The following is a 22,860-nucleotide window of genomic DNA, read 5'->3' on the forward strand; positions in this document are numbered from 1 at the left end:
TCCTGTTGATTGTCTTCCAATGCAGGCCATAGTTGGATCGAATCCAACTTCGTTTATAGAGTTACTTGCTATTGAGCACCGTTCGAATCCTTTGTGGATTGAATAGTGATTCCCAACCCGATCATTTAAGCAATATTGAGACTGTTCTAGCCCAGGTATAGATTCTGGCGCAGTAAACTTCATCTCAATCAGTTTGAGAAACACTCCGCATTGGGAACAAAGGCCTGCAGTGCAGATCGTTTTTCACGCCGTCGTCTGAAATAAAGCCACTCAGGAAAAACTCATTATGAAGCTAAATCTATAGGATTCCTTCCATTTTATATTGCCTCGGTAACAACAACAACGGTTGACCATCCAGAGAAAACGACAACCGTATATCTACTGCCAACAGCAATGGGGAGTAGCCGGAAGAGACAGGATTTCTAATGCGATTAAAAACAATTTCCTGGTGTCCCCCATCCAGCTTCCGCACTGAGCTTTATACCGTCCCCAAAGTGCGGAGATTTTGTTTATGTTTTCCGTGCTAATGAGATCAACGGCATCTGGTCTCTTGGCGCGCTACGAAATGGTGTCGCTGAGTAGCAAATGCAACTGTTGCGTTGACTTGGCACGAGCACCATACAGTTTTGCGGAGCCAAGTTTAATGCAACCATAGTAGGGTATAAAATCATGATAAAATAAAATAATTGATGAAAATTCTCGCAAAAATCTTTGCGAGATTAGCTACAAAATAACTTATTTGTACTGCGTCATATCATATCAAATCACATCATATCTTCCTATCACATCGTATCACATCAGTTCACATCATATCATATCATTTCGTATCATATGACATCATCACATCAAATCACAACATATCACATCATATCATTAGGATTCTTATATCGTATCATTTGAGGCCTTTATTGGTCGCAAAAACTTTTCGATCATTAGCCTGGAATTGGGCAACAAATCTCCACCTCAAAGGCGAAGGAGACTGGGAACGACGCAAATGAATTTATGAGCATTCTAAGACTTCGCTTAGTTAGACTGTTTCCTCCCGTGGGGTGCTTGTAGACATTTTAGGAACTGCTAGAGCAGCGCGAATAATTAATTATCGCTCGGGGTAATTGAAAATTAACGCAGGAATTATTAACAGGCGCCTTCAGTTCCAGCCAGCAGTTACTGGGAATGCCCTATAGGTTTGACTTTTGCCATTTGGCGGTTGAGTTGCTGTTTATAGAGAAAATGTGTATTGGATGCTTGGCGTCAGCTGCACGAAGAAAGAGGGTTTTGATTGAGTGTTGGACAGAGCTTGACTTTGTATAGAAATCTAGTGTACCCGGAACGTTCCAGTTTCGCAAGAAAACAGAACCAAGCGCAATCATTTTCACAAAATGAGCAGAGCAGTGAGTTGTTTTGCTTGCTATTTATGTTTGCTGTTTTCAAGATGCTTTCAAGGGGGATTTGTCAACGTCAATATTTCAGTTTGTAGTTGTTGTACAGACAACCAGATATCTCACTCTACTCACTTCCCATCGTACCTCTTTTTAACGCTAAGTTCAAATACCAAGTCTTAGTTCATAATTCGCTCATTGAAGGCACTCGCATCGATTTCGCTCTTGTTTGATGTTTCCTCACTATCGCCACCTACTCAGCGGTTTGCGATACACAAAGTGGTAAGCTTTGAGCGATATTTTCAGGGCTGTTACAGATGGCGCGGGTTTTGCGTTTTTCGCGGTTTTTGCGTTTCGCGCGGATTTCGCGCATTTTTGCTCATTTCGGCGCGGATTTTGCGGAAATGGTTTTCAAACGCACTTACATTAAACATTTAGACAAGAAGCTCACCAAAACCAAAAAAAAAAGATTTTAAATTAGTGCACTATACGCATTTGTGAAAACTCAGAAGATCCTCTTCTGCATTTCTTAGTCAAACTATTGAAGTTATTTCCGTCTTAACCACGAAATCAATCTTTGGGTAAAATTTTGGATAGAATGGCAAGATTTCCGAAATAGTTGTTTCTTAATGATTCTGGAATATTTTATGGAAAATCTCGATAATAAAGATAAAAAAAAATATATATTTTATGGAATTTGCAAAGAGATGTCTACCGGAAGTTTTAGAGGAACATTTGGTTGAATTTTGTAGTCAAACAGAATCTTGTAAAGAAAATAATTGGTTTGGTAGACGGTGTGTGTCGTAAGAAATCAAAATAAAAAAGATATAGGTAAGACGTCCTGGAGCTTTTTATGATTGCATTCTTAGATAATTCCATGGAAAAAAAACTTTAAAAACTCTGGATAGAAATTATTCATTAGAAATTTTTAACTATTTTTTTAAACATGCAAGAATTTCTTGATTCATTATGGATGAGTTCAGAATGACGGAATTGACGGAATTCCTGAATCAGTTATTACTACTTGCGAAACAATTTGTTTTGCTAAAACTATGATTTCCGATCAGAGCACCCGTTGTGAGGGGCACAATTATTAAAGGGTTTCTTGGTAGATTTTTTTTGTGAAATAATTGAAAAAAAATTTGAAGCTTTCGAAATCTTTAGAATAATAACATTTTGCTGAATTATACATCCAATCCTTATTTCCAAGGGTGTGGTGTGACCAGAAACCCATATCATTAATGATCCAATGAATTTATACTTTTTCAAGTATCTCTTGCTTAATGTTCAAATCATTTTATAAATATCGCCCTAAGGAATAAAATTTAGTGGTGATTCAATCAAAAATTTCACTAGTATTACTCCATTTGTTTCTGCAAAAAGTAATTCTTGAATTTCTCAAAAAGTGTCTGAAAATTCTCAAACTATCTTTTGCAATTTCTGGATTTCTTCCACAAGTTTAATTATAAATTATTTCAAAAGTTTCGTCGAGCTGCTGCCTTTTTCTCGTCAAATAGTAGGCACAGATTGATAAGCAATCGAAGAATTACACTAGTTTACAAAATAAAATGAAAGTCGTGAACTTCTGTCAACGATCAAAGTTTTTGAAGCACAATTTAGTGCTGATTTCGAAACTACGCTTCAAAAAATTATAAGTAGAGCAGTTTTTGAGCTTTAGCTATTACAATTTTTTAAAATATGGAATTAACTAAAATTCAAATAAATTGCGTTTCGTTCAACCAATTTCAATTGAACTATACTATACCAATTGAATACAATACTATTCGAACATCTGAATGCAGGTTTTGCGTCAGATTGATGAAATTCAAGATATTGACGAGTTTTTGGGACGATCTCATTAAATTTTAGCAAAATTTCCAAAAATATATGAAGAAATTTATTTCTTTCAATAAGAAAAAAAAAACAATTTAAAAATTCTTTCTAAAGGTTTATTTGACATATCATATGTAGGCGACTTACAGTAAAAAAATCAGCTCAATCGGAGCATTGATTGCGGAGAATGAGATGAATGAAGTGAGCGACTTTGTTTAAAAATAGAACAAAAATCGATTTCAAATCATCAACCTTGTATGGAAAGTCGAAAAAAATTCCGCTCTACTGTAATTTTTTTCCTTCACGTTTTCGAACTCAGGGCATGATTCTACACCAAAAATGATTATCAGCTTACCGGGTTCAAAAATGCTGTAAACTAGTGTTATTGATCCAAAACTTATTATTGCAGTTATTAAAAGAATCCTGTTTGCAACATGTTTAATCTCTCGTTTGAAGTAGAAGTGGTTATACAAAGTCATGGATTAGTAATTAAAAAGAGATGAACCAGCCACGGGCTGAAAGTCTCTTTAATAAAGATAATAAAAAAAAATAGTAATTAAAAAACAATTTAATAATTGCTCAATTGATTTTCTCTTTAAAAAAATTGGCTTTTAATAAGTTTGAGTCATCAAAGCCATATGTTTTGTACTGGCGTGGATTTGATGACCTCGGCGCGGATTTCAAATGGCTTGGCGCGGATTTTGCGGTTTTCAAATCGACACTTTTGTAACAGCCCTGTATTTTTTGTGGCGATAATTTTAATCGCATTTTGATCAAAGTAGTACGTCTATTTGTCTATGTTCATAGGATGGTGGTGGAAATAGAGAAAATAGATTCCTAGATATGAATCATTGGGGACAAACAACTCAGAATCAATTATGGTGGACACAATTATAAGCTAGTGCCATACTACTAGAGTTGTCAATGAAATCAATCAGAATCAGTTTTTTTACACAACAAAATTAAGTCAATATGAATAGGTTTAATACTTGAGCTCAAATGAAACTAAATCCTTCCAGTTCTTATTGTATATGCTTTGAGGATTTCGCGTTGAGGAATTTTCGAGTTACAGAACAAATGAAGAGGAAACATCTTCGTGATCCCCCGCATAACGATTTACAGTTTGCCTTAATCTCCAAACAGTAAATCTCTTCTATCTGTTGTTGTTGCTATGTTAAACAAATAGTTGATTTTATGACGAAGAATATGAGATTCAACGCTTTCGACTGTAAATCACGGTCGATACAATTAATGCTAAGTAGTGTTATATTAAACTGTGCCGATATTGTTGAATGATATGGATAGTTTTGGATCATTGGAGATAGAAGCGGCAATCACGGCATACAACAACAGACAAGGCAGAATATTCTTCTATGTAAACAACAATTTTGGACGTCCTAAAAAAAACTGCCAGTTTTCCGTAATATATCACCTTCTAAATGTTGTATGTACAACTTGGTTGGCTGTATTAAATCACCTTATATGAAACTGTTTATGTTTATTCAGTGCAATACACCACACAGAGCCGTAGCGTGGTCCCATGGCGCCCTTGGCAAGCATCCAGACTGACGCCCCACGTTAATTGGACATTGTTAATTTAAAAAAAAAATGTAGTTATTCATTTTGTTTTCAAAGTTTCTTTAGAAGATGGATTTTAGGAGTCGCTCAAACATTTTCCACAATGTTTTTCTCGTATACGAGCATAAGAACGAACACATTTTGCATTTCAAGAATCTCACTAAGACTAGCACAATAATTAGAAATGACATTTCAGATTCCCTACATGATCCAAAAACTTCTTCAAGAAATCGTACAGTATTTTTTTTTCTTTTCTGGATTTAGTGTTCAACCGAATTTTATTTTTCACTACTTAATTTAATTGTGGAGGTAGGAATCCACAAACGATCTATGTTACCAATTTTCAGCGATTAGTTCAATTGGGTTTACCAAAATTTTACAAAAACTTTACCAAAGGTTCCTTTGGAAGGTAAATCAAAATATTTCCAAGAAAATCAGTAAGAAAATATTCTGTAATCATTAGATGATCCATGGAAATGTAGGAATACCTGGAAGAGTACATGCTGGAATCAATGAATGAAATTATGCAAGAATTTCTGGAGGAATTCTTGCAGAAATATCCGGAAGAAATCCAGGAGACATTTTAGCTAGTTTTCAATGGATTTCATGAAGAGAATTACAGGAATTCATGGAGCAGTTTGTGAAGAAATACATAAAGGATGAATTTGAAGAATTTGTGAAGGAATTCCTGAAAAAAAAAGTTAAGGAACATTATTTCTTTGGAGAAATTTTCTCACAAAATACTTGGAGAAATCTCTGAAGGAATTCCACGTTTCAAGCCTAACTTCACCAAACCCCGTATCTAACAAAATCCACGAACGGAAAAAATCGAAGGGGAAGTTCGCTGTTCCCATAGCAACTCATACATTGAGTATTTCAGAAACGTGAAAAATCCGGGTATTTTTTTCACAAATCATCCTCAAAGGTGAGTGATACAAGTAGTCTTTAACGAAATTCAGCGCCTCATATGAAAATCTCTTTTTTGTTTACATATGTTACATACGGTGTTTGGTCAAGTTAGGCTACATTTATGATTTACTGGAGGAATTTATGAGGAAATTCATGAAGAGTTTTCAAGAATCTAGCAGAAATTTAGCAGAGAGTGCAGAGAATCTAGCAGAAATTTATTGAGCAATCTCTAGAGGACATGGGACAATTTCTGAAGGAATCAATGCAAGATTTTCCAAGCGGTGTAAGAGATTTCTTCTTTGTACAGGAAATTATAGAAGACTTTTGCAAGTAAACTTTGGTCGAATTTCTGAAGACATTTTTAGAAGATTTTCTAAAAGAAACAAATCTATGAAAGAACTTTTGAAGTTATCCTCAGAAGCATTTCTTAACAAATTCTTGGAGGCGCTTCTTAAGGATTCTCAGCAGAAGTTTCTGTAGGAATCCATGGAAGAATTAATGAGAAAATTTAATTAAGGGTTTGAAGTAATCCTTGAAGATATTTTTGCAAGAATCTCTTTAAAAATTTCAGAACTCCTCCTTTCAGAAGGAAAGCTTCGGGAAATTTCGAGAGGAATCTCCAGAAGAATTTTTGATTTGATATGTTTAAGAATTTCCGAATGAGTTTCTATGAAAGTTTTTCAAAGAAATCCCAAGAGTAATTCCTGAAAGAAGTTTTGAAAAGTTCTGAAAGACTTATCGGAAAAAAACAGCAAGAAATTTCAAATAATAACCTGATAAAAAAAATTCCTGGATTTGTTCCGAGGAAATAAAAAAAAAACTCACTGATAGTTTTTTAAGCGAAAGCGACTTGTATAATTTCTCCTACATCTACGAGAGATTAATTCTAAGTAATTTCTAGACATTCCCCAGCAAGAATATTTTGAAAGTTTGAAAAAGAAGCTTCCACTTTGCTTCCACTAGAATTTCAAAAGCATATTGATTTTGCTTTGCACATAAAAAACTCAAATAGTTTTTGCCTTAGGCCTTTTCGGCGCCCCTCTGAAGCTGGCGCCCTTGGCGGGGGCCAACCTGGCCAACTGCACGCTACGGCTCTGACACCACACAAGGTGAATATAAGGAAGATTATCCAATATGTCAGATTGTACAATCCACCATACTGAAACCCACAATGACAGCTTCAATACACCTTGCTCACACATGAGCGTTTCACTACATGTTACTGATGTTGAATAAGACAAACAACTGTGCGTATTGGTATTTGTGATCTATTAAAATCGACTGATGGCTGTGATGACAATTTGCAAAACAATGTAATGCCTCCGAAAACCCGCTGTTTAGGAGTTTCGGAGGAAAATCAGTGGATTTCAGAGGCGTTAGACATTTATCCTTGGATGAATATCAGACTTCAATGACAAATATTTGAAACAGTGAAATGGCATGAAACGATATGACGATATCGAGTCAAGCAAGAAATATCGACACATGCAAGTTTAACTTATGTAAGAATATCAGGCAATATCAGACTGGATTCATGGGTGAACGCGCTACAACGGACAAGATGTCCACCAAGTGTTGCAGAAATGCCGCGAATACAACGTGCCCACACATCACTTGTTCATCGATTTTAAATCGGCGTATCATACAATCGATCGAGACTAGCTATGGCAGATCATGCACGAATACAGATTCCCGGATAAACTGATACGATTGATCAAGGCGACGATGGATCGAGTGATGTGCGTAGTTCGAGTATCAGGGACACTCTCAAGTCCCTTCGAATCTTTTTTCTTTATCTGTATTAATGAGATTTTTTAGCCCTAGGCTAGTTCATCTCGGGACCCACGCTTTACTTCCCTTCCGAAGGAAGGACTCACATTTGTCTGGAGTGGAATTCGATCCCAGGTCCCTTCGAATCTCGCAGAGGGTTACGGCAAGGTGATGGTCTTCCGTGCTTGCTGTTCAACATTGCTTTAGAGGGTGTAATAAGGATAGCGGGTATAAACACGAATGGGACGATTTTCACGAAGTCCGTTCAGCTGCTTGGTTTCGCTGATGATATAGATATTATAGCTCGAAAATTTGAGACGGTGGCGGAAACGTACATCCGACTAATGATTGAGGCCAGACGAATCGGATTAGTCATTAATGTGTCGAAGACAAAGTACATGATGGCAAAGGGCTCCAGGGAGGAATCACCGCGCCCGCCACCCCGAATTCATATCGACGGTGATGAAATCGAGGCGGTTGAAGAATTCTTGTACTTGGGCTCACTGGTGACCGCCAACAACGACACCAGCAGAGAAATTCAGAGGCGCATTACCTACGGCAAGGAAATCGAGCTCACTTTGGACTTCGCAGAACTCTACGATCGAACAAAGTTCACCGTCACACGAAGTTGACTATCTACAAAGCGCTGATTAGATCGATAGTCACTATGGGCACGAAGCATGGACGCAGAGAACCAACGCGCCCTTGGAGTGTTCGAACGGAATCGAACGGAACGCCGTGCAATCTACGGCGGAGTGCAGATGGAATACGGAAATTGGAGAAGGCGAATGAACCACGAACTGCATCAGCTGCTGAGAGAACCAACCATCGTCCACACTGCGAAATTCGGGCTACGGTGGGCGGGTAACGTCATCAGGATATCGGATAGCAACCCGACTAAAATGGTTCTCGGAAGTCGTCCGACCGGAACAAGAATACGTGTTGCGTAGCGAGCTAGGTGGGTCGATCAAGTGAAGGACGTTCTGCGGACCCTTCGCAGAGTGCGGAACTGGAGACACGCAGTCATGGACCGAGCAGAATGGAGACGACTCCTATGTTCAGCAGAGGTCACTTAGTCCTTATTCTGACCGGAAAGGTAAAGTAAGAATATTTTCCAAATTATTTGCGGAGTAATCTGTGGCGGAAATCATGAAGGGATGTTCCCAGCAATTCCTAAATTTTATGTTTGTTTTAGAATTTATAGAGAATCCATAGAAAATTATTTTAAAAACTGTCTTTTTATTTTTATTTGTATGAAATTCAGGAAATATAAAAACACTAACCGCAATGACCAAATACCTTTCGCCATTTATTTCAGTCCGGAACAATAATTGATTGAAACGGCCAACACCTCCGTTGGCCCAATCAAGTTTTATGAACCATAAATAACAAGGATGTCGAACAGTGTGTGTAAAGGATAATAAAAATCTGAAAACAAATAACTTTCCAAATGGCTTCTTGGCGGAGCGGGTGCAGACAAAGTTTATTATCTGATTACTTCTATGTATGTTGGACATGGAACGGGTGAAAGACTCGAAAACTCTTACAGCTAATAAATGCAACCAATGCTGTAGAGTGAAAGTGGTCAGCTCAACAAACATCTTCGGTTGAAACCTGGAAATGAGAAATCGAGCGCACTTGAGCTATGGAAAAAAGGAATCTATTTGAAATGAATATCTACCTTTTCGATCACTTGCGATTTTGCAGTCTCTTTCATTTTCGTAACTTCCTCCACCAATCGGGCCCTCTCGGCTTCCTTTTGCTGGTCATTGTGAAACTTTTCCAAAAATCTGGCCAAGAATTCAATCGGATCCTCTGGTTGGTGAAGGAATGTCAGTGCAAGCCCTTTCCTTAGCGGCAAACCAACAGTTTCTTGTATATACTTAACATCGCTAGCACGTTGCATTTTTACTTCTTCAGAATCATCCACATCTGGTGCGACGGATGATTTTTCATCCTCACTTTAAAGTGATAAAATTTCCTGAAGACTCTTTTCCTCTGGCTGTAGAACACTGCTTTCCGTTTCGCTGATGAGAGACGCTTCAAGATATACTCTTTTTCCTTCACTGTCAATGTAGTATCTTCCATATTCATCTTCAAAGAATCGCTTCGTGTATATTTTTCTCCCAAAACTGTCAACATAGAATTCACCTTTCTCATCTGTTTGTTTTTCAACTGCGTCTCTAATCTTTTCCCAATGACCATCCTCTGTCAGAATATATTCTGAAGCTCCGGATTCTCTTTGGTAAACTTTTTGTCCCAATTCGTTGATGTAGTATCTTCCATGTTCATCTTCGAAATACTGTCTCCTCGCCTGTGCCACGTCCAACATTGCCATGTTCTCTTCGAACTCCTTTTGTAGCTCGGCAATTCTCGCATTGATCAGCTCCAACTCCGACGGAGTCGCATTTTTCTTCCGTTCTTCCAGCTCTCTGATCTCATCCAAGTGCTTCTGCATCAACTCGTCTCTGAGATTGTCCAAACCCTCAATCACACTCCTGGACATAGCCTTCAACTCTTCGCACTTCTCCTTCAGCAGTTGCTGATCGGCATCGTGCTTCTCCCGTATCATTGCAATCTCTTCCTCTAGTTCTGCCAACAACCGCGCTCGTTCCTCCTCCGTCAGTGTATCGTCTTCCAAGATGGCAAGCCTTTTCAATTCTAGATCTTCCAGCCGCTGTTGAAATGCCACCATTCTGTCCGATATTTCCTTCTCAATCTGTTGAATCAGTTTCTCCAGACGTACGACTTCGCGAATTCCACTGCGTAAAGCATCTCGCTTTTCCATCAATCGATCATGCACCCGTTCCCGTTCTTCGATCAACCGAGCCACTTGCGCTTCTAGTCCTTGGATATCTGACTGCAGGATATCGATCGAGCGGATCCGATGCTCCAGATCCAGCTCCTGGATGTCCAACCGGTCGATTGCGGCATGTCGTTGTTCCTTCAAGCTGATCTCGGAAGGAAACAGTTCGTGACGGAGCTCCGTCAGTTCCGCCTCTTGGATGACAATGTCGGTGCGAGATTTGGTGATTTCCTGGTTCAATCGATCTCGGACCGATTCCACCGAGGGTCCTCCGGGGCTATCCATTTCCTCGAGAAAATGCAAATGGCGGAGGAACAGCTCGTGCAAAAGTGTGTGCGTTTGAAGCTTAAGGTTTGAAGTGTTGTAGATCGCGTGGGATCTCAAGAGTTCTTCCGGATATAGGGGAAATTACCTATTCTCGGCCGTTTTGTTCTCTTCGTCTTGGGGGGTTTTTTGAAACCTATTGACCTCAGAGTTGGCCTCAAATCCTTCCCAACCAATGTGAATTATATGGCCAAGTTTCAGGCAATTTGGCTGCCAAAAACCCCCCATGACGAAGAGAACAAACCTGCCGATAATACCCAATGTCACCCTATGTGACGAATGTTTTCGTGGTTTTTGAAAACGGTTAAATAGAGAAAATAAGTACGACTTAATTGATTCTTAAATTGAGCGATCTCGTGGATATCTAGCAACTGCAGTAGAAGGTCTTCCACTTCCGTCCGATATGTTTGAAAATGTTTTTGAAAAGTGTTCTTGGTTCTGGAAAATATAAGCAATGAAGCTCTACTTAATAACACATGTCAGTTAGCAATACCTATTCAACCGTTGATAGAAGATCTTCCTGACCAGGCCGTCCTCGCAATTCAAAATAACCCGTTCGAAACTTTCAAGCCTTCGGAGACAATGATCTCTAGCGTTACAAAGGCTCTTTACCCTACGACCGATCGCACCGACAAAAATGCTCCCAGGTGAGTACGCTTCAAGGTTGTGAATACAAGTTTCCAGCAAATGTTCGGTGTCTTCGACAATTTCTACAAACCGGAGAAAATCGCAATCCAACACCAGCCGACTAAATCTGCGAAGTTGACGATTTTTCAACAAAATGTATTCCGATATTTTTCGATGCAACTTGTCCAGAAGGCTGCTGCTCATTGTCTGATGTCAAACTATCTGGGATGCACCGTGGATAACTAGATCATATTTTACAACACACACCGCATCGGCAGTGAGTGGAAATGAGATCTAATGGAGGTGCGAGGATCATTCCGTGTACAGTCAGGATTAAAAAACATATACCTTGTTGACTGCTTCCATCTATACAACGATTTGCTGCAGTACTTGCTATCTGACAAGTATTGCTTGCGTTTGACATTTGCACTCAAGCGCAATTAATGCGATCGTTGCGCCATCTCAAATTGGATACCATTTAAGTTTCCTTATTGAAATGGCCGTTGAAAGGGTTTACACCTTGGTTTACACACATTCCATATGTTAGCATAAATGTCTGTTATCTGTGGTTTTGTATTTTTATAAAATAATCTTCACGCAAGGCTCATGGATATATGAATAAAAAAAATTGAGAAAAAAACAGTGTTGCCTATTTTCCCGGAAAACTCAGGTGTTTTTTTTGTTTTCCCCTGACACTACTTGCTTTGAAAAATCATAATTCAAGAACGAAGCATCGTAAAAACAAAGTATTTTCACGAAAATAAAAGCAAATTTTCTCAAGAATCCAAAAAAAATATGAACTGGAAAAAGTTTTCTACATAATTTTCCATAGTTGAGTGAATTTGTAAAGAAAAGCCGGAAAAACTATGCCCGAACTCGTGGAAAATTAAAAAAAAAACATTTTTGAGAAGGTAACTTCAGCTTTGATCGCTGAAATTTTTGGAATGCACTTTTTTCGTTTTTGAGTTATGGCCAATTTTTTGAAAATGTCCAAATGTGCTATTTATGCCTTTTCTTTGAAAAATCATAACTCTAGGACGAAGCATCGCAGAAACAATTTTTATTTTACAAAAATGAAAGCAAATTTTCTCAGGAATCCAAAAAAAAATATGAACTGGAAAAAGTTTTCCACAAAATATTCCACCTTTGAGAAAATTCATAAAGAAAAGCCAAAAAAACTATGCCCGAATTCACGGAAAATTTTCAAAAAAAATATTTTTGAGAAGATAAAGCTTTATTTGCTGAATTTTTTAGAATGCATTGTTTTTTTCGTTTTTGAGTTATGGGCAATTTTGTGCAAATGACAAAATTGGCTATAACTCAGGATCAAAAAAAAAGTGCATACCAAAAATTTCAACGATCGAATTATATAAAATAACTTTCTCAAAAATATTTATTTTTGAAAATTTTCAATGAGTTCGGGCATAGTTTTTCCGGCTTTTCTTTATGAATTTTCTCAACGGTGGAAATTTTTGTGGAAAACTTTATCCGGTTTATATTGTTTTTGGATTCCTAAGAAAATTTGCTTTCATTTTCATAAAAAAAAACTTTGTTTCTACTATGCTTCGTCCTTGAGTTATGTTTTTAAGAAAAGGCTTAAATGGCACATTTAGACATTTTCCACAAAATTGACCATAACTCAAACACTTTAAAATAATACAGACTTGTACATTTCATTCTATCATATTTCAGTACAACGACTGTTTTAGATTTGTCCCGACGTTTCGACTCTGTTTTGAGTTTTCTTCAAAGGAAAACTGTAATGGAATTTTCATCAAGATTTTTATTGGTGACTTGAATTATGGGTAGTTTTAGTTGACTACATTCTGACTAGTCGCTTTTTGTTAGTATTGGAAGTTCGGGGATTAGGTTGACAGTGAGGACTCGGTATTAAAGAAAAGAACACAGAATGTTTTATGAAAACGACTGCTTCGCAGGAGAGCTTGATTGGGAACGATCGTACACGTCAAGTTATCACCGCCAACCACTTTAACACCCTCTCTCGATCGTTAGGTCATGTAGCTGCAGCGGCAACGATTCAACTAAACGTCTGTTCACGGATGGTTGCTGTTGGATCCCTCCAGTATGGTCGATGAAGCCAACCTGCGTTGCGAACCTCGGTAAGTACATGCTGATTACAACAAACCTCGTCAAGCCAGGAATTGCTTGTTGATCGTGGGTTTCTTAAGGATTCCTCTGCACCTGCATATTATTCTTGTAGCATCTCTTTCGGTCCAGGTTCCTCTCGAATCCGATACCATTTCTCCATATCATTTCTCTGCTGTCCACCCGTGTCGACAACATCGTTTGCCGCATGGAATGATGATGCATCTGTAGAATCAGAGAAACCAGCAGCAGAGGGTATTCCGAATCTAGTTGAACGAATTTGGAACTTACCTAGAGGCACGCGCTCCGTTCGCTACGCCTCGTGTTTGATTCCAAGCAGTCGTCACGTTTTTTCTGCGAAGGGAGCGCCTTAGGGGTTTCTTCTTTCTTCCACCTTTCCAATTGATCCAACTCATTGATTTCTTCAACGGATTGTTCACGAGAGTCTTCAATATCGCGTTCACGAAGAATTTTCGGAATTCCTGCTTCCCCCTCTGGATCAGTTGGCCGTTTCTGTTTTTCAAAATTTCTTCTAATTTGAGGCCGATGCTGCCGCCGATTGTTTGCTTCTACCGCCCGAATTTTCAACTCGTAAGAACTTGCTCTCATATGTGCTTCGCCAATTACTTCGTCGTTGAGCTTGAACTGCGCACGTCGTCCAGAGAATAACAGGTCGATGCCGGTTTGCGCTAACTTCCTCACTGGTAGCAGGTTCATTCGCAATTCCGGAACGACGATCACATTCTTCATACGAAATTCAACGCCTCTTTTTGATAAACCGGTGAACTCTCCAATGTAATCTCCTTTCAGCAATGCACCGTCTTTGGCCACGTCTACAAAGATTGGTTCCTTCAGCTTCCGCATATCTTTCAGATAATTTATATCGTTGATAAAATGGTTGCTGCTTCCCGAGTCCACGCAAAAACGTATTGATCCAGTATCCGACGAACTTTCAGCACGAGTTGCCGTGAACGTAACTGCCTTTCTATTCGTCACTGAATAATTCTTACAGTCTTCAGATTCGTCCCTGCGGCAATCCTTCTTCATATGCCCTGACCTTTCGCAACGATGGAACTTACCAGCAAACTTCTTTGGCTCACGCTTCTTGCAACCTCCGAGAAACGCTGCACCAATATCCTCACTTGCATGATCTTGCCGATCCATCCACTTCGCTTCTTCGGCCAGCAGTCGCTGTTTGACTACTTCCAACGATAGTTTCAGCAAGGTTTTCAAGGGGCGTTACCAACGCATCGTAGATCCGGTATATTACCGGTACATCCGGTAATGTCAAAACAACTGTGCCACCAAATCATTTCCATCCATTTTGGCACCCGCAGACTTCAGATGACGAACGAGATCATCAAATGCTTGAAAGTGGGTTCGCATCGACGAACCTTCTCTCATCCGTAGTCTTGCCAACTGCTTCCTCAAAAGGGTCTGACTGGACACGGAGCGTTTGGCAAATGTGTCTTCTAAGGCCTTCCAGATCGCCCAGGCTGTTTCTTTCTCACGAACCACCTCGAGGCACTCATCCGCAACAAAACTCACCAAATGCGACTTGGCCTTCCTGTCCGTTATTTCAGATGCCTTAAACTATTAATATTTAATTCAAGAGTTACCTTTACCTTCAAGAAATCAAAGAGCATCTGCTTCGTTAAAAAGAGTAAACAAAATTTTAAAAATCTTAACAAGTTTACCTTTATTTTGCTTGTTGACTTTAAGATGCTTGTTTTTTTTTGTTGTTATTTTTATTTTTCATAATATGACAGGACACTCCTAACAGGTCATAAAAACGGTACTCTAAATATGGAACAGCCTAACTAATGCTGAGAGTTTATTGCTGAGATTCGGAAACCGTTTTGCTAATAGTCAGTTAACAAAAGTAACTTTATGCAAATCTGTTTTGAGTGGATGAATGAGGAAAATGAGGAAAAGCATCAAGTTTCGCTTCGAGGTTGAAGAATTCGTAATTGATATCATCGTCATCACTGAAATATCAGAAGCAGTTTCCTCATTCGAACCGTTAATGTTTGTTATGAAAATGTATTCACTGTACTTCATTCTCCAACTACAATACAATGAATACATTTTCATTTCAAGCATCTGGGTTTTGAACGAGAACATTGCGTTTTCGTATGTGATTTCTTTTCTAAGATTTTAAAAATACGGCTTGGCATGTTAAATAAATATCGACTTTTCAGACTAGAACGATTGACTGGGTCGGAAACTATAAGTAAAGCTTGTGCTGCCGTGACGCTTATGCGACAAGTGTGTTGCTTCGGTAGGAGACCCTTCCTACAGGTTGGAGTGACATTGCTGAGAAACTTAATGTCACTCCGTTGAAGCCCTTTTACTGGGATGGGACATAGGAATTTTCGCTCAATAGCCTGCCTCGCAACCCTTAAGCTTTAGAGCCATTGCACGTTCTTTGAAACGAGAAAAAGTCTTGCTCCCATCTCCGTTTACGCTTACAAATTAAACCATACCTTATGAAGACATAAACGGAAGGTAAAAGAGGAACATCCTCACCAAATCTCTCGGTATTAGGTAGAGCAGGCGCAACTCAAATGTTGTCATGTTTCTGTTTCTTCACATTTTCTTCCGCAGAAGTTGAATACCATTCAATTTCTACCAATTGAAATGAAAAAAAAATGATGAAACCAGAGAATAGTATGTGCCCAGCATTCCACTAGTAGAACTTCAATATCCCCTAGAAGATCTGGTAGGCAACTCGATGATCGTTATGTTTGCTTTCACAGGTCAAGGATGGAAACACTCACTTGGAAAGAGTTACACTCACTTGCATTTTTCTCAGCTCAGAAGCGTGCAATCTAGAAACGATGTATGGACGGCTTTTGCCTTGTGGTTTTGTCTAAAAGTTTGCCGAATAGAGTATAGGTCGCACACGCATACCGAAGTCGTGATGGAACTGCGAAGGCAACTCTCCACGAGGTGAATGTAAAATACACTCACCTCGTGGAGAGTCACATTCACAGCTCTGTCACGACTTTGGGATTTGTATGAGACCCCTACTCTATTCGGCAAAGTTTTAGATAAAACCACAAGGCAAAAGTCATCCATACATCGTTTCTTGATAACATGCTTCTGAGCTGAGAAAATAGCAAGTGAGTGTAACTCTTTGAAAGTGAGTGTTCCCATCCCTGTCACAGGTTACCATAAATCACACATTTGCAACACCACTCAAAAGTAACGACAGTTTAAAATCATAATCCAAATTAGTAAAACAGGAAAAAAAATCAGCAAAATCATAACAGCTGGGAAAATCATCAGGTCGCGAGCAAGGCCGTTCATTTTTAATGCCTTATAGAACAAAAATAAAACAAAATTCGACTTCTGATCTGCTTCGGTGACAATTCTTCAAAAACTTATTAGTAGGTATTACCTTGGTTGCTTGTTTATCATGGTAAACACATTTTTCAGCACCACGAAATCCGTGGTAATTTATTGCCAAAAATTCCAAAAGTATCCTTTCCTAGAATGTAATTAATGTTTCCACCCGGCGACTTGCTGCTCTATTTATCATCTTCACAATTTTCATCCCGTACCGAAAAAGGGTGACATCGCCGTCCAACCTTTGCGTTGAGTTTTATTGACTTTTTCTTTCACAAGTTAAAGAAGCAAGGAAACAATTTAACCACCATCTCGCATTGCTGATTCACAAAGTTCGTCGAAATCAACTTCGCTCCGCTCTCCGGTCCGGAAAATGGAATGTCGACGGATGCGATATTGCGACAGCTGTTACGCCGAATTTGGTCAAAGCCCGCGCAATGAAATATCAGCATTAGGTGTATGGTTGTGGACGGTGGTGGTGGTGGCTGTCCGATAGACAGGATTAAAATTCGGATCCCGTTTCCTGTCCCTTTTGAAACGAACTAGTTGTCACATGGGGGAGGAAATCCGTCGAAAAACGAAAGCCACTTGTCAATTTGGAACCCGGCCGCTCATTCTGGCTGTGGGGTGTTGGCTGTTGATGGGCGGCGATCCGGACCGCCTCGTCAAATCCGTTCGTCAGGGGGTGGCGAAATCGGGTTGATCAAATTATGGACCTGATTTCATTTGAATGGGGTTGCAAAATTTGGCATGTGCTTTATTTCTACATTAGATAGAGGATGGAACTGTTGTTTGATTCAAAAGGTTTGTTGTTGATAGAACCCAGATGTGAAACCTGATTATGCTCGATTTGTGTTTTTATATCAAAAGACATGTTAAGCAATTCAATTATTGCTAGTTTCTACGTTATTTTTATGTCAATGTATCAGTCAGCGTTATAAAATTAAGTAAGTAAGTATGCCAAAGGAATGACTATCAATTAACTGCACACCAAATAGTCTTAACATGAAATGGCTAATATGGTTAGAATCTTGACTACACGAAAAACAAATCTCCCGAAAACATGACTAAAAAGTCATAAAATATGCCGCTTTATGATACCATGATTATGAGTCATAATATCATGACGAAAACGACGAATATCATAAATGAAAAAGATTCGAAAATTGTCGTGAGAATATTGTCATGCATATTGCACACAACAGAGACGTGTAGATGTTAATCTAATTCCATCCGAAGGAGATTTGGATTGTGTAAAGGAACAAACCATGTGCATTAGGGGACGGAGAAAAGAAGTACCCGTCTAGCGAATTGGGAGTCATGATTTCGATTCCCACGGAGCAGGTTTTTTTTATTCAAATCTCCATTTGTTCATCAAACACGTGTTTCGGTTTAGTGTTCAAATGTCAGAACAATACCTCTTAGAGATTATGGGACTTGAAACATGCATAGGTTAACATCAAATGGAAATATTTGAGCGCCGTTTTACCAACAAACAATGAATTTCCATAAAATCTTCAGATGATGTACAAAGAGAACGGTACAGGCGTTAAATGCATAGCATATTCCTCAAATTTTTACTGTAAGATGATCAGCTAGTTTTCCATTGATGGCCCAAATTTGAACAAGATATTAGACCATTCTTCAGAAAGTTAGTGCGATTCTAGTAAATTGCGTATGTATTTGATAGCATTAAAACGTTTACGATGCATGCAGAATTTATATTGGAAGCCAACAACTTACCACTGCGTTAGTTTTAGCAAAAATCGATCATTCATCTAACCAACCATTATTATACGTATTAAGGTATAATAAACTGTCCGGAGTTCTTGAATGAGTCTAACAGAAAGTTTCCGTAGCGGTCTAAAGAGAAACATGCTAAAGAAATTTTATGAAAAATAGTGAATGGATCTGCGGAAACGTTCACTGATATTCCCAGGAAGGATTCCAAAAAATAAGTATAAAGGGATTCCCAAAAAGATCGCAGAAGTAATTCCACAGGAATCCCCGATAGCATTTCTAAAAGAATGCCCGATAAATCCATGGAGATTTTTTTATTTCAAGGATTGTGTCCAGAGCAAATCTCCGTGGAATTTTTTAAAATAATCCCTGATAAAATTGTGTGGAAGAATTTCCGAAGGTATCCTAGAAGAATTTTCAATAGTTTTCTGAAGGCATTCCTCAAGAAATTCCCCTCCAGGGAATCCGTGTAGGGAATCCAAATATAAATTCCCAGAAGACTTTACGGAGAATGTCTTCAATGTTGCTGAACACTGATGAAACATGCGAAGGGCGATGAATATTGCTTCGCCATGTACATGTGAGCTGCGAGTGAACAGGTTTGCCAATGCTTGAGCTTTGTTCGTCATCAACAAAGCGTCGTCGTCGCTCGTTACGACTGAAAAAAAAACTTCATCGCCCGAAGACATGATTGCTTCGATGCATCATGCGTGCTCTTCGCGAAGATCAGAAAACCATTCGCACGAGCAGCTTCGTGAACGGCACCCGCTGCACGGCATTCTAGCTAACATGGTACCCTGGTACCTGCCAAATGAAAATGGTCATATTTTTGCCATTTTATCGCCAATTCTAGCAATCTTGGGCTAATTCGATTCAAAAAATGACCTTCTACTGAGTGGGGGAGCCGGAGCGGTCACCGAGGATTGCGGAAAATCCGGATTTCGGCGTAGAATTTTAATGCCTGATGCCAGGTCTTTCCCAACCAGATTAGCCACAACGCAACTGTCAAAATGCACTCGCAACGAAAAGGACGATTGAAGCAGTGAGCACCATGAACGAATGGAAGTCGCATGTGGTCTGCACAAATGATCAACTTACTTCCTCGTTCACTGCTCCCATTGACTTACTAGAGTGTTCTTCGCGAAGCATAAATGGAAAAACGAATGCTTGTGAATAATGGATCGCGAAGATGCAAAAATGAATGCTCGCGAGGAAGATCCAACGCAACATTGAATGTCTTGATAAAAATATTTGGAAAAAACTACGAATAGAATCCCTGGATGTATTCTCCAACAAGCATCTTGAGAAATGGCTCAGGAAATTCTTGAAGTTATTCCCGAAGGATTTCTTAGAGGAATTTCCCAAAAAAAACTTTAAATGAAACCCTTGTTAAATTGTCAATGGAAGAATTCCCCAAATTGGTGGTATCGCCTAACGAATTCCAGGAGAAATGCCTGAAATAATCCCTACAGAAATTTTCAATAAGTGAAATGGTGAAATTGCTGATGAAAATCTTGAACAAATCCTTTGTCCAATTCCCCAAAGGATACATGGAGAAATTACTCAAAGATTTTCTGAAAAAATTCCAGGGGAAACTATTGACTTCCTTGAGAAGTTTGTCACAAGGGGATTTCTTCCCACTGGCATGAGACAAAATTTAATTAAGAATTAGCTAGAACACATGCAAAAGCGCTGCCGTGCTTACAGACAGCCTGAACAGGTCCGCGGCTTAGCATCAAAATTCACTAAAACGATTCTAGTCCGCGATATCACCAGAGATAAAAAGAAATACTGAAATTTAACATGCGTAACCCATTTATTTTCCCACCCCAATATAGCTTAAATCTAAAGGTTTTTTGTACTTATCTAAATGTTGTAAGTGTGCAAACGTGTGGGAGTGTATCCATCGGCGACGTCACCAGCCATCCGGATGGCAGGACCCAGTCAGAAGCGCCGGACCAGGGTTCCACTGCGTCGCGACCATGGCCGTGATGGTCACTACATCTTCCACGACACGTTCGTTGGCGTCACTCAATAGGCCTGAGAGTGGGATCGAAAAGCACTTAGATTCGCGCACATAGATCACCAGTTTCTACTTGCTCACCGATCTCATAAGCACTAAAATCTACTCCATTATCAAATCAAGTCCCGTATATATAATGAAAACTGGACGACTTGCATGCATTACACGGTTTTGTCTAATAAAATTATCACGCAATTGCCGACCTTATCGCGCACTACTTGGTATTGCTTGTAGGCTAGATCATACGGAACTAACTGGATCGTTCAGAGATGCATGGGTGTAGGCAAAATTCTCATTTGGTTTATTCACCACTGCCAGATTCGTATTACTATTCGGCAAATGAGTGGTACGCTTCTACATCTCCCGATCATCGCATTTTGTGCAATTTTAGTACTGGTGAGCTGCACTCTAGCTGATTGTCTGGAGAGATCGGCATCGGCCTGTCTTCAAAGAGGATCCCACCTCATAGGTACTCGGAGAATTAGAGATGTATTTGCGTTTTGAAGATGGGTTCTGTGGTTCTGTTGTGGGGTGTAATGGTTTACAGATTCGAGAACCTCAACATTTATTTTTATTCTGGTGGGTTGATCTCCATTCCATGGTAATCGGGTAAAAGACTCTGTCGCATGCTAACATGTAGCAGGTGACAACACCCCCACACCAAATGACAACAATCAGTTCATCACTTGTGATAAGAAATGATTGTTGGCACTCGTTTAGTTCTACTAATCCCTTTCAAATATGTATCATTCCAGTTGTCAAAGGACGTCCGATGTCTCAAAATGTTAGTTTGTCAAGTCAGAAGTAGTTCTTATCTACACAGAATTTGGTTGGCTCGCGAAAGAAACCTGAAGCATTGTAGAACTCCTTTTCTTGTCTCTAAAATTGGACTTATTTCAACTGCCGTCGCAATTGATCAGAAGTGTCTCATTTTAGTAGCCTTCGCATATCCTACCCATTCCGCTTTTTTTTTTGATTCCTTCCTCTTCTGTAGATTATATCTTGACACATTTTGGTTTCATCAGTTCGTTTTCTAGGGGTTTACTCAGGGATCAAGTCTTGAGCAGCAAAAATGCCCAAATTTCTCCCTTCCTCGTCTTCAAGCTCATAAGATGTCGCGCCACGACGGGACAAAATCTTGCACGGTACATACACGGGTCCGAGTTTTGCCGCGTAGTTCTCCGCCGCGTTGGAGAGCTTAAAATTCTTCTTATAGACTTTTTGTCCTATTTCGAATGCGAGTGGATGCGTTTTATGTTTCGTGTCGTAACTCTTCTTATATTTCTCGTACTGCTTCGCGTTATTGTTAACGACGTCTTCGTATAGCGGTCCTATCATTCTCGACCTGCGCTCAACAAAACTCGCGTCTGACGGTTCAGAAGTACGATCATTCTGTAAATGATCCTTTCCGTCTGCGGTTGCCTCAAAGCCATGGACTAGAAAATAGGGTGTATAACCGGTCGAACAATGTTTAGTATTATTGAGGGAGAATTCTATCTCAACGATCTTGGAATCCCATGTTCTGTGATCATGTTTGCAGTGTGATCTTATGCATGCCAAAATAACGCGATTGACACGCTCCACCGGATTGTTCTGACAATGCCGGCGACTATTTCGGAAATGATGCACATTATGTTTAGATAACAAATTTTGCATCGCGTTAGATGTAAACGTTACAGCGTTGTCTGATATCAGTACCTGAGGGATACCATACTTCAGAAACCATTCCTCTCGCAGTATTTCAACTGTTTTTTCAGCGTTTATCCTTTTCACAGGAAAAAGACGAACAAATTTTGTGAAAATATCTAGGCATACTAACAGATCTGTGTTACCTTTCTTACTCCTAACGAATCCACTCAAGTAATCAATGGCAATCATTTGAAATGGTTTTTGAGCATTTTTATGCTCTCCCAGAGGCGGTACCGTAGCCACGGTTGGATATTTAGATTGCTTGCATGTTTGACATTTGGACAAAATCCTTTTGATGTCCGTTTTCATTTTTGGCCAATAATATCTAAGTTTTATTCTTTCGAATGACTTATCCACTCCCAAGTGCATCAGCTTTTCATGTTCCTCTTCTACGACAGCACGAATTTTATCAGGTGGTACTACAATTTTCCACTCAAAATGGCCATCTTCAAATTCAGATCTGGTAGAGACAAATTTGTACAAATTGTCATTCTGAATTTTAAAATTTGGGTACTGATCAGGCGCATTTTGAATTTTGCTTTTGAGGTCTGAATACCAGTGTGATACTGAATCACTGAAGATGACACACACCGCTCGGCTCAATGTGTCACAGACTACATTATCCCGACCTTTGCGATGTTTCAAAGTCATGTCAAATTCTTGAAACTTCATAGACCACCTTGATAAACGAGAACTCGGTCTCCACTTCGACCTACAAATGAAAG

At 39.3% G+C, this 22,860-nt stretch overlaps 4 protein-coding genes across 9 annotated transcripts in view; all 4 read right to left on the bottom strand.

Moving 5' to 3' along the window:
• LOC109414182 (CD63 antigen) overlaps positions 1-22,860 on the bottom strand; it is a 242,323-nt gene that overhangs the window by 138,348 nt on the left and 81,115 nt on the right. The window lies entirely within an intron of this gene.
• The window catches only part of LOC134287703 (uncharacterized), a 193,622-nt gene that overhangs the window by 80,041 nt on the left and 90,721 nt on the right, over positions 1-22,860 (bottom strand). The window lies entirely within an intron of this gene.
• On the bottom strand, positions 8,925-12,505 carry LOC115255134 (uncharacterized). The gene is given in 4 exon segments (XM_062850256.1): positions 8,925-9,083; positions 9,151-10,687; positions 10,867-11,037; positions 11,093-12,505. Coding segments are annotated over 4 exon segments (2,070 nt in total). The 5' UTR covers positions 11,431-12,505; the 3' UTR covers positions 8,925-9,059.
• LOC134286160 (uncharacterized) lies at positions 13,624-14,496 on the bottom strand. Its single transcript, XM_062847733.1, has one exon. The coding sequence runs from the start codon at positions 14,494-14,496 to the stop codon at positions 13,624-13,626; it is 873 nt and encodes a 290-aa protein (XP_062703717.1).

The sequence above is a fragment of the Aedes albopictus genome, chromosome 2 (genome assembly GCF_035046485.1).
Source record: "Aedes albopictus strain Foshan chromosome 2, AalbF5, whole genome shotgun sequence".
Lineage (NCBI taxonomy): Eukaryota > Metazoa > Arthropoda > Insecta > Diptera > Culicidae > Aedes > Aedes albopictus.

Coding starts and splice junctions, on each gene's coding strand:
- LOC134286160 (XM_062847733.1), bottom strand. CDS start 14,496: ATGGATCGGCAAGATCATGCAAGTGAGGATATTGGTGCAGCGTTTCTC.